Source organism: Sebastes fasciatus, chromosome 6 (genome assembly GCF_043250625.1).
Source record: "Sebastes fasciatus isolate fSebFas1 chromosome 6, fSebFas1.pri, whole genome shotgun sequence".
In the NCBI taxonomy this organism is placed as follows: Eukaryota; Metazoa; Chordata; class Actinopteri; order Perciformes; family Sebastidae; genus Sebastes; species Sebastes fasciatus.
The window spans coordinates 13,151,450-13,164,222 of NC_133800.1; the positions used below are offsets into that span (position 1 = coordinate 13,151,450).

Here is a 12,773-nt window from a genome sequence, read left to right on the forward strand (position 1 = left end):
CATACCTTAAGTGTCTCTCTACTTCTCTGGGCTCCCCTTCTTTCTTTTTTTTCTTCCTACTTGTATGACCTATTTTGATCTTGACCTTCCTATGCCCTGAGCTGCTTTGACATTGTCTAAACTGCACAAACTACTTGATGGTTATCACTCAATTGGACTAAAGTATTTTAGTCACAAGCCCATTTTCCTCCAAAACAAGTGCTGTGGGATTATAACCCCCAAGTGACCACTGGATGTGTTGTATTCTGGTTCCAATGTCCACATCTATAAAGCATTCCCGTCTGACAAAACAACTCGGAGACGATGGAACTAAAAAGAAGACGAAGCTGTGCTGCAACTGGAACACAAAACAGCAATGTCCAGTGAATACAATAGACTGTATATAAGAAGTGGACGTCACCGTGACGTCACCCACTGGTTTGGGGACTGCCGTTTTGGAGCCTTGAGTTCGGAATTTTGTCCGTCGCCATATTATTTTTTGTCCGTCGCCGTCTTGGTTTTTTGCAATCAACAGTGACCCGAGAAGGTGAAGCTAAGTAAAACTGAACACTGAATAAGACGTTTTTAGGCAAACAAAATGTTACAATTACCTTTCATGAAAACACACTGTGAAAGGGTTAAAGTTCTAAGACGAAAACAAGGACAACTCCCAAACCAGACAACACCGTGGTAGCAACCTGTCAATCACAAGGTCACAAGGCCACGCCCTAAAGCATACTAAGCCCTAAAGCCCATAAGCATGATTTAATTCTCCGGGCTTAGGCTTACGAGGAATCGGCTGCTTTCCATTTCAGGCTCCATCCATATTTAAATGCTGAGTTTTAGCATGACTATGATGATATGGTATATCAAAATTATGGCAAAAATTCTTTGGATAAAAGTGAGACATAACTCCTTTCCTTCATTCCTTTCATTTATGGGTGGCTGCCCTCTCTCTGCCCAGACAGCGAATTATGTATGAGGTTTACCAAAACCCCAAACTTGAGAATTTCACCTGTCTGGCTATCTGGAAAAACTTTTAGCTTGTTAGGTTTTGTCCTATAAAAATGTCTTCGAAGCAGTCTGCCGTACCTCCATTGAATGCTGTTGGACTGTCAACACTCTCTCTGCTTTGCTTTAGTTTGCCTCACTCTTCCTCTCTTGCTCCCTCTCTGCCCCCTCAGACATTTCACCTCCAGTGTCCTCCAAGGACGTAAACTACCACTCTGGGGTCACATTTTTATAAAAGGTTTCACACCCGTTCCAGTTGTTTTTCTGCTTATCTGCTTTCCTGACTGCCTTTTACTCTGCCCTACCAAATCTGCTATGCCTTTAGATCTCTGTCCCTATCCCCTCTCTGCTTTGCTGTTTCTGTTTTCCCTTATATATTCGCACTCTCTTTTATCTCCTTTTCTCTCTTGCACTCTGAACGATTTTACTCTGGAGGAGACAAAGTAAGTCATGTCCTCCCAGTATAAAGCTTGTAGACCTTTGGTGTTTGGCTCATGAGTGTACCTGTTTGCCTCCATTCCTCTGAATCTGCCTTTATCATCAACTTTCCCACGTCTCTCTTGGCACAGCTTTTATGTATTTTTCACCTCCTCTTTCACCTCCCACCAGCTTCCCCTCCTGTGGCATCTCTGGGCTTCACTATCGTTAAAAAAAGATATCCATCTATGCATCCATCTCTCATCATTCCTTGTTCTATTTCCCTTGTATCTAAAAATGACTTCATGCACTCCTCTCTCTTATTTTTCCTCCCTCACTCAATTTTGGCTCCTGCACTGCACATATCGTTCAGATATGGCATGTCACTTCTACATAAGGTCCAAATAAACATCCATGAAGCCTGTGGATTTGCATTGGATTGGCTCATAAACCCGTATTTCTTTTTCCTCTGTGCAAAATATTGTCTGTGTGACATAATGGGTAAAAATAGGATTGCTCAGCTTCTGTGTTTGTTTCTTAATAATTTGACATATTATGATTATTAATGCTTAAACCATAAGAATGGAAACCGTGTATATGAATACTGCATGTCCCACCCATCAGAGACATTTCCCAATATGTTTAATAGGTGAATTTTAATAATTTTTTTGAAGTAGTAAGGGAAAGTGATCAATACATCATTTCATGTCATATTCAGTATCTCTTCATCCAGTGGAAGTCAAGGCATTTGAAGAAGAAAAATCCCAGAAGTATCCTCCCCCAAGCACCCTCCTGTTCTCTGCTTGATGTGTTTCTATATGAAGCCCCCAGAGAGATCAAATGCATGCTGGGATTTCACCTACAAGGAGTCTTCTTAAAGTGAAACCTTGACATTTCCAATTTCATCAGTGTCTTCACACTTCAAAAGTCTACATGTGATCCATTTAAGATACAAATCCGCTTTTTACATCCATCTCTTCTTTAACAACAGCATATTAGAGACCTTGTCCTATATGCACGAAGCATTTCTGTATTCAGTGCCATTTCTTTCTTTTTCTCTTTCATTTTGTTCTCTTCATTTTGTTATTACCCTTTTCTCCGCTCATTAAATATTTCACCTGAATCTGCCCGGTCAAATATTTTTTTTCTTTTCCACCTCTACAAAGGGGGAGAATGCAACAAGGTAAGGTGACACTCTTCACTGTAACATCGGCAGGCACGATCCATTACACACTCTTCTTCTTTGAATGAACCCACAAGATCAGTGGTTGTCCACATTTTCACACTTTTCAATGTGTGATGGGGAGAAAAAAAGAAAGAAAAAAGAGGAGTTTTCCATTGTTCTCCTCTGGGCCATTACTCACTAATGAGCAAATTGTTAGGAGGGAGTTTAAAGATAGGAGGGAGGTATATTTCAAAGTATGGATTTTTGTTTTAAAACTATTAACATGCTTCATTAGGCAGCACTATGCAAGGTGACAGAGACACGCTTAATAACCATGGAAATGGGTTACAACCGGAACTCCAACCCACACTTCCAGCCCATGGCACAGACCCAGGACACTGCATCAAACTATATGGACTGCATTATGACAAACAGGGCCTGTTATGAATGGTATCCTCTTGAGGTGGGCACCAGTTTATCATGTTGATCTAATTTATAAACTTCTGGTGAAATATGTTTATCTACAGACTCTATAAAATAATATACACAAAGCATGCAGGCAATGCAAAACAAGCCTGAATGGCTAAGCTGACATTTCAGATAGTTGCCCCATTGACCTCCATAGTTAATATGTGACAAATATCATCTTTTAAAGGTGAACAGCTGCATCCCATGTGAATGTATTTAACTAATTTATATTCCAAACAGCCAATCTAGAGACAGACTGTTTCAGTGGAGGCAACGTTTCTCACGTAACTATATGCAGAACTTTAATTAATAGTGAGAAGTTTACAACTGATAATATTAAAATGTTCTCTATACGGAATTGAGAGCAAATCTATGATTGAGGGATTGCCTCCAAAGGGCTGTCCACACGGCGACGGCTGAGCCGGTGGCTAGCAGCTAACACTGCTAATAGAATGAAGAGTGCTGACAGAGCTAACAGTATTAACCTGGGGGGGGAACCGGAGGGTGGGTGCTATGCTTCCGCGAAAACGCCGTCGGTCGGTTTATCAGCGGTAATCACCGTATGAGCGCAGTGCAGAGCGGCGGCTAGCCAGTCGGACACCACAAAGAGACTCACATGCACTAAAATGCATGCGCGACCAGCAGATAAACTCGGATTACAACACACACAGAGGGAGATTGACTTCCTTCTCTGCTCGGGTAGACATTACTCCACTATATCTTAACGTAGCAAATACTTGTTTGCTGCTATATTAATGCTCTGAATGTCATATAGAGGCCTTTTATCATTTTCACTCACTTTCATCAAACAAAGCATATTTGTCCAAAATGTCAGCACTTTTATTGTTCTCTCACAATAAAACACTGGCAACCTAACAAGCATCGCACTTTTAAAACGGCTCTTTCGTTCAGTATAACCTTTTACTATTGTGCCTCAGGCCCCTCTTGTCATTGGCTAAAAGCAAAACAAAACAAATCATCTTAATGTCAACAGTGTTATTACCACTAAGTGGTACTTCCCACATTTGCTCAACGAGGCCAGTGTTGCTGTGGTTCTGACTGGATTATGGGCAAGGTCGCTCAGCAGGTAACAGTAATGTGTCAATCACGTTTTTAACATATATATATACGGTTTTGCAGTGTGAATACAGGACAGACTGAAGAGAAGTGAAAGAGAAACCAGAGTAGAAGTCAGAAAAAGAATGACAGAAAAGAAAGGGAGATGGAGGGAGAGAGATAAACTATGAGTGGAGAGAGAGAGAGATAATAGAGAGAAAACATGTGTTCTCAGTGTCCGGAACGCACCAGTAGAGCTGAAAATAGGGACCGGGACAGTTGCACCGTTGCTTCATTTGAGAGGACACACTCGACTGTCTGTTCTCTAAAGAACTCTCCTTGTACAGAGGCAAAGCCTTTTGGGAACATTGCTATCATCTTAAAAGGCCATCTCTGTCTCTCTTTCTCTCTACCTCACTTTCTCGCTCTGTCTCTTTTGCGCTCTCTTTCTTTCTTTCTTTCTCCCTTCCCTCCTTGAACAGGGGGGTGAGGCCATTAGGGAACAATGGTGATATCTTTAAAGGGCCTTCTGTGGCTGAGAGAACAGCACTGCCAAAACCCAGAGGATCCATGTGCTGAATCAGTGGTCACAGAGCACAGAGGGGATAGAGGGATTTAAGTGGGGTACGAACACGTGTGTGCGTGCATGTGTGTGTGTGTGTGTGTGTGTGTGTGTGTGTGTGTGTGTGTGTGTGTGTGTGTGTGTGTGTGTGTGTGTGTGTGTGTTTGTGTCCATGCGTACGTATGTGTGTATGGAGTCTACATTTTGTGAACTATACCCCATTTTGGGACAAATTTGGGATTTAAACCAGTTCACTGAAGGTTGTTAAGCAAGGGAAAAATGGTGTTCCTACTTTCAGTCTTGATCAGGGTTAGGTTAAGGTCAGAGCCTTTTCCCAACAGGCATGAATATATTTGTTGTTAATTTGCATGCAACTTTAAAGAAGTTGAATTTCTGGTGTGTAATGAGGCTTTCAGAGATGTGCAGAACTTTGGTGCAGGAGAAAAATAACCAGGACCCACATCAGTTGATACAGATTTCAAAATATACAAAATCCTGCATAACTTTCAAACAAATTGCAGTCAAGCACACACAAGTTATTTATTTTAAGGCTGCAATTAACGATCATTTTCATTGTTGATTAATCTGTCGATTATTTTCTCGATTCATTTATTAGTTGTTCGGTCTCTAAAATGTCGATCAATGTTTCCCATAGCCCAAAATTACGTCCTCAAATGTCTTGTTTTGTCCACAACTCAAAGATATTCAGTTTACTTTCATAGAGGAGTAAAGAAACCAGAAAATATTCATATTTAAGGAGGTGGAATCAGATAATTTGGACTTTTTTTTTTCTTTAAATATTACTGAAACTGATTAATCGATTATCAAAATAGTTAGCAGTTAATTTAATAGTTGAAAACTAATCAATAGTCATTGCAGCTCTAATATATTCAAGTACATATGCGCTAACAATCTCTCTATGATTTCTTAAAATATTTTATTTTTAACACATTCACCACCTCATTCATCATGGGTCAGTTTGACAATTGTTGTTACTGCAAAGTACTTTATATGTTACGGTAAATGTCAATAGACGCTATGCCAACAGTGTGATATACACATAGAGCAGGACTATAGTCATATATATATATATATATATATATATATATATATATATAGTCACCTATGTTACTGTATACTTGTAATCTACCCATTCATTTACACATTGGATGTCAATCTCTTTCACTCTTTCCAAGAGGGTTTTTTATAACCATGGTATTTAATACACTGACTTCTAAAGTGTGGTACTAGCACTTCCAGAAGGGCCACATTAGCCACTACTCAATATTCATCCAATATAAACTGCTTGGTAGCGCTCACCAGTTCAAACACATATTCAATACACCAATGCAATGCTCTAATGCCTTGGAAGATTGAGCTTGAGCCTGCAGAGTGTATTGCAAAACAATTCCACTGCTGATATATTCCATTGGAGATCAATGCATACCACACATTAATTGTGTTAATTGACTACAATGAGTGAGACGAAGCCCCATTATGGCTATACGGATTAGATCAACCCTGAATCACCTAAGGCAGGAAACTATTACACTGCTCTCCATGGGCTTAAGTGTGTTAGACTTCTGTCCACCCACCGATGAGTGATGTCACAGCTGGTGTTTTCCATTAGCTAGCAAAATACCTGCTCTGACATCACTCATTGGGGTGTGATTCAAAATGCAACATGCTGCCCATTAGGAGCAGTGCAGCAGCAGCAGTATACACCACTGTATAATGACTCAGAGTTCAATTACATTTAAAAGTGCCAGAACAAAGAAGTTGGAGCAGGACCATGAGGAGAAAGTGGGACCTTAGAGTGACAGCCAGTCAATCTAGGGTTATGAAGTGCAAACCAGATACCAATACCGGCTTCTGGCGGTATGATGGCGTAAACTGACATGGTATGAGCTTGATGTGAGTTTGATTAAGTTTGGGACCCTACTTCCAAAGGGGCAGCTGGGTAATAAGATATGATGATATTAACTTCTTGTAGCCAAGCAACCAGAAAGGTTGGGCTCACAAACTATGTAACACAGACCACATGCACAAAACACACCTACACGTTATGAACACACCTATAGACCAGCAAAGTGATATTTCTGCAGAAGGAAGCTAAGAGACTGCAGAAACAGAGTGGCACTTTATAAAAGGGCCATAGGATGTTTCCAGTCTAATGTTGGAGTTAATGGACCGGAAAGAGAGAGGGCAGACAGACAGAGAGAAACAGAGAATCAGGGGAAAATGAGACAGCACGGACACACACAGGCAGACTGATGCGTCACCAGCATAAAGATGCATATAGATACATTTGCCTGTTTTTTTGTGTTTCTGTGCATGTGCATATGTCATATGCATACACGTGTCCATGTCTGCCTGTGTTTGTTTGGCAGAAAGTCAGAGAGAGAGAGAGAGAGAGCGAGAGAGAGAGAGAGAGAGAGAGAGAGAGAGAGAGAGAGAGAGAGAGAGCAATGTTTCTGACTTAACCATACAGCCATTAGCTCTCTAATGTCCTACCATGCTGAGTGAAACCACTGTTACATTAAATTAATTCAAAATTCACACAACAGCATTTTAATAGACCTACTACTGCCCTACAAAGGCAAAGCACACAGACATTTGGTCAAAATTAAGTTATAACCTGTATCTGTCCTTCTGACATCTGTATTATTATATCAAAAAATTATTATGCCACATAAATGTGTAATTTGTGATAATTTTCAGCTTTTTAAATTTGTGGTAACAACAAAACTGACCTAAAAGCCAAACCTGGCTGTATAGTTACTGCATTATATCGCTGCCCAGGCTGCGGTTACTACACTCTGGCTTGTTAATCTGTGTGCTGTTGGACTTCTCACCGCATTTACTAATCTCTGCACTCTCTGCCATAGAAGGACAGCTAGTTGGCCCCTGTTATCTGTAAATGAAACAAATCCATTTTGATATTACACATAATTAAATAAGGCAGCTGCTAAACCAACTCATGACGGAGAAGGGAAAAAACAGCTAATCTCCTGCTAAAGGTAGCTAGTTTAGCAAATCTCAGGAAGTGCCGTCTCATGTTTTGTCACTAGTCACGTGACTTGGTGTGGTTAAGCTTCCTTTAAATCACATACTTAAATGTATTAAATTGTAAATTAATGTATTATATTGCTTCCATCAATATAAGTGCACCAAATAACCATTTAAATTACACTTAAAGTGATTAGCTTGAATTAGACAGACAGACAGTTATAGACAGTTAGTTCAGATAGTTGATTATTTCCTTACCAAAATCTGAATCATAGAAGAGGATGAACTTCTGCCAGCTATACTCAGACACCACTTGCATGATGACCTCATTGAGATAGACGGGTGGGCGGACCATTAGGGTGTAGTCATCTGTTCCAGGGAGGCGACTGGTTTGTGGGCAGGCGGAGCGAGGTGATCCCGCTGGGGAGCGCTGGATAAAGAGGTGGGGGATGTGCATGGCATCGGCCAGAGTCTGAAGGCTGCCCGCGGACATGCAGCCAATTGAACTGACCAGAGCCAGGATACCACGGTTCATCAGCTCACAGGCTGGATGGAGGGGAGGGAGGCAGCAGAGAAAGAAGGAGGAAAAAAAAATAGCAGCATGTTATTTTTTCAAAGCATACAAAGGAAATTGTGCTTTGGTGAAAGTGGTAAAAATATCTGTTACGACTGTTTGCAATACCAAGTCACAGTTTTGATCATAGTAATTATTTGTGGCAGACAATTCTTATTCTAAAGGTCGCCACACTGCAGCACCGACTAAAGAGACAGGGCCATTTTTCACACTAGACATAAGGAGAAAACTGGATAAAGACATATACATACAGCACATAGGTAAAGGTATATAGCGGCAGAGCAGGAACATATTGTGGACTAAATGAAAAAAAAAACACTATAGCACAAAAAAAGACTTTTCTTCTTCACTACTTCAATTTCAATAAATACAGACAAGCCTCCAAGAGCCTGAAAGCGAACGAAACGATACAAAATGTAAATGTACTGTAATTCGTATATATCCCATGAAATCAATTTGTATGTAATCCACGTAAGGAGGACATTGGGGAGGATGGGTGGGTCAAAAGACACCAGATTTTCACCCAGGAGACCGATGTTTGTGTCCCGTGTGGAACCAGAAGTCAGCGTTGATTCATCTGTCTCGTAACCTCCGTGCTCAAGTTATTTTATCATTATATATTATTCTAACACAAAGCACAATATATTCTTAAGCCTAACTAAATAGTTTTTGTCACAGAACTTCCGTACTTAAGTTACGCCACGTCTTTTCCTAAACTTAACTAAGTAGTTTTGTTGCCTAAACCTAACCAAGTTGATCTCTTCCTGAACCTAACTAAATGGTTTTGTTGCCTAATCCTTACCCAGTTGTTTTCCTGTGAAGACGGAAGTTTATTTAAAAAAAAAAAAGACTGGAGCGGAAATTGACACTGGACAATGCACGAAAAATGAGGAATAACTTTTCGTAATACATCATAAAAACCGTTGTATGAGGATAAGTTGAGCACTGTGAGTCATTCTATCAATGAATGGAGACATGGACATGATAAAAGTACATATAAAAAAGAGGGATCAATGTGTCACCTTCCTATAAAACTCAAGTGTCTGTCAATACATGTAAAATGCTATTTTGACTGACAAACACATGAGACTTGTGTGATATGATATGCTGTACCGTATATGACTGCATCACCAAAAGACTTGGTGCAGAGCATGCTTTCCTTTTTTGCCATCCAATATTACTGAATTAGAGCCAGGGTTGTTTCCATCCACCCTGTAACCCCCGGCCGTTTGCAGTCGTCCGTACGGACAAAAGCAACCATTCACTGACAGCGAGCACTATTCTAGCTATTGAATCAAAGTTAACTCAACCTGGAGTGTAGCATGTGTACACATTATTGATTGACCTCCAGTCTACTTCATGAACAATAATACAATATAAAGCAGTGCATTGTACACTATTAAAGTATGCCTCTTGAGAAAGTGTGCTATAAAACCATGTTGTAAAAGATGCCTTTCTTGCCAGAGAGACTTTCTACAACCTCCAGTTGTTTGTGCTCTACTGTCTAAATGCTCCTCAGCTCTGAGACACCATCTGTGCCGAACTCACCTCCTTTCCCCTCCCTTCCACTTTTCATCCTTCCTAGACCTCTAGCGCTGTCAAAAACACCTCTACCTCCTACCCTCTCAACCCACTCCCCTGTTATCTCCCCTCTTGTCCAAAACAGCCCCTCTGAGTGCTTACCTTTCAGCCCCAATCATTTCAAAGCTGCAGTCTTGCAGTGATTTTCATTTTAGTTGCCTTACAGCGTCACTGGATGTTGTACACTGTCCTCAATTTGGAGTCATCTGCCTTCCTCTTCCACCTCCTTTCTAACATCCCTCTTCAGCGCCTTTTCCATTCCACCCACCCTCCAATCTTTTTCACCATCTTTACTCACCAGCCGCTTTCTCGTCCATATTTTGTCATCCCTCATGGCAACACAAACAGCCACCTATCCTCTTTCCTTCCCTCACTGCAGCCATCATGCAATTCATCACCTCTTTATTACTCTATTTTCTGCACACTTCAGTCTGCTCTTCCATTACTTTTTACCCACATGGAAACTCACATTTTGCCCTTGAGTCCATGCCCCTTTTTTCCATCCTCATCCGTCTTATTTCATCTTCACTTCTGCTCCACACTGTGTACTAAGCACCCGACTTAGGTGTTTATTTAATTTCTAGCTGACTAAAACCCTGGCACAGAGTCACTGGGTAAAACAAAAAGAAGTGGAAAAAAAGTTTAAAGACAGTACAGTGAACACAAACACAGAAACACACACACAAATGGTGCAATGGCAATGTACAACAGCAAGAAAGCACAATCTAAACCACACACAGTCAGCCCGTATAATGCCACACGCACTAATCTGTCGACACTGCAAAAATAAAGCCAGTGAAAGAAAGAGAAAAGGAAAGAAAGTTAACAAGAAAGAAAAGCTTGAGGAGACAGATTCATAGTGCTGAGAAAAGCAGAATAAAGCATTGTATGTGTGCATGTGTGTGTGTGAGAGAGAGAAAACATGAGAGCTATATAATATGACAATGTCTCCCGTGTCAACTGGTTTTGCACGAAAACAACCTAATGATGAGTTGGATTTCAAAGTGGTTTGTGAGGATGAATACTCAAATCGTGACAAATCCAAGCATGCGTGTGTTTGTCTGCATAATAAAGATGCACAACATGGTGTCTGCTTACTGTAATTGCTTATGTTCTTTAATCACTACTGATTTAATTTGGATACATTACTTTTAGGGTGTACAAGTCACCCAAAAACTAAATTCATTCCTCTGTTCAAGACACTTTAATTGTCTCGAACAGTCTGCATTTGTTAACAAAAAAGCATAATGCACAAGATTAAAGACATACTGGAGCTTGTCCGCTCAAAAAGCCACAGTTTATAAGGTAAATTGGTTACTGTTGTCACTCGAGCCTTAAGTAGTTCGGTGACATAAATCTAATTTGGAGGCAATAGCTATAAATATTTGAACATAAAACCCATTCTGTAATTAATTGGCAATACATTGTTAGGAACAATTTTCCTTTTTAGCAATAGCTTAAGGGTTATTTCAGGCAACCGTTTCCTCTTGCATTGATGTAGATGATTAATGAGTGGAAGCGAAAGCAGTTTCAATCTCTGCCCATTGTGCAAGTCCACATTTTGAGGAATTAATTAAAGTGTAACAATATATGATTAAACTTCACTAAGTCTCAGCATACTGCTTAGTCATGGTCATTATTCTTCAAACCAGTGAGCCTAGGATTCATCTTCTATCTGCTGTCACCTTCATGTTGGAGCATAAGTATGCCTGTGGGTGCGTGTGGGAAGGCACACCTGTGGGTTTATGTGCGTACATTTCATAATAATGCATTTTAAGCCTGTGCATTTAAGTCTGCATCTCTCTGAAAATGTGAGCTGACTAAGCCAGTCATGTGTCATAAGCTACATTATCCAGATTCCCTATTATAGCAGTCATGCTAACTAACGCTTTAGCCGCCTTGCTCTAGTCTAGCTATAGCGCATTAGCTTAGCATCATCAAGGCTTTGGCTAATGGAAGGCTTTGCTAATCCTCTACTTATTAGGGCACTTTGGAGAATTAGTGCCCTCATCCCTTCTACATCACACACTCTTAAGTCTGCAGGGGGCTTCTAAGCACTAGGCTCATTAATGCTCTGTGCTAATGACTTAAAGGGCCCGTTGCGTTAACCCAGCCCACTGTTACATCACTCTGAAGAACCGGTATGCAACAGTTAAAGGAGAGGGAAAGAGCTAGAGGTGCTGGTGCAGCAAAATATGACTGTAGTGTCACTTTGAAGAGTTTGGCAGCACCTAAGAGAAACACACTTTGCTTACATTATGAAAGGGTTTAAAACAATAGAAGTAATTTAAATAAGTCCTGCCCGGGTGAGTATGCGTTCAATGTTAAGCTGTAGAGATGGATATTGTTTCCTTACACCGTGCCAACACTTTTAAGAACTGCTGTATACAATGACTGCAGTTGGAGCACAAAAACAGATTTGGGCTACATAAAGAGAGCTGTGTAGGAGGTGTGAAAACAAATACAAAATGTCGCCATTTGGAGTTTTTCACCTATCATCCTGAACCATAACCGCCTACTAAACAGCACTCACATACCACCACTATCATCGGCAGCCCACACACGAGCACACTCACACATCTAAACCCCCTGCTGTACAGTACATGAGCAGTATACTGACTCACGATAAATCATTCCGGGATCAATCTTGGTAAAGCAGGTAAGACCTGTCAGGCAGTCACGCAGAGGTGTTCATTTGAGGGATATACATGTCATTCATACAAGCGCATATATACACATCCAGCAGACTGTCAGCCACAGGGAGTACTGTAGGTCTCATCTGTTTTGTTAATTTATCTGTTCCGTGTTTATTCATTTATTTATTTCGCTGCCTGATGCCTGTATGGTAATCATAGGCACAGTTTGCGTTGGTTCAGGGGACCACTGAACCCCCTAGTGGCCGTGGCCAAAAATGCATGTAGGGATTTAAATATTATCAATATCTCTTATAA

General features: G+C 40.6%; 1 protein-coding gene across 6 annotated transcripts in view; it reads right to left on the bottom strand.

Annotated features, from left to right (window-relative positions):
• Positions 1-12,773, bottom strand: part of grid2 (glutamate receptor, ionotropic, delta 2) — a 564,677-nt gene that overhangs the window by 240,026 nt on the left and 311,878 nt on the right. For all 6 annotated transcript variants that reach the window (XR_012594250.1, XR_012594251.1, XM_074637696.1 and 3 more), the window contains exon 3: positions 7,926-8,213. Coding sequence is in view for 4 of the 6 variants with exons in the window: in XM_074637696.1 (XP_074493797.1) it covers positions 7,926-8,213 (288 nt within the window). In the remaining 2 variants the exon portion in view is untranslated. The remainder of the gene's footprint in view (positions 1-7,925; positions 8,214-12,773) is intronic.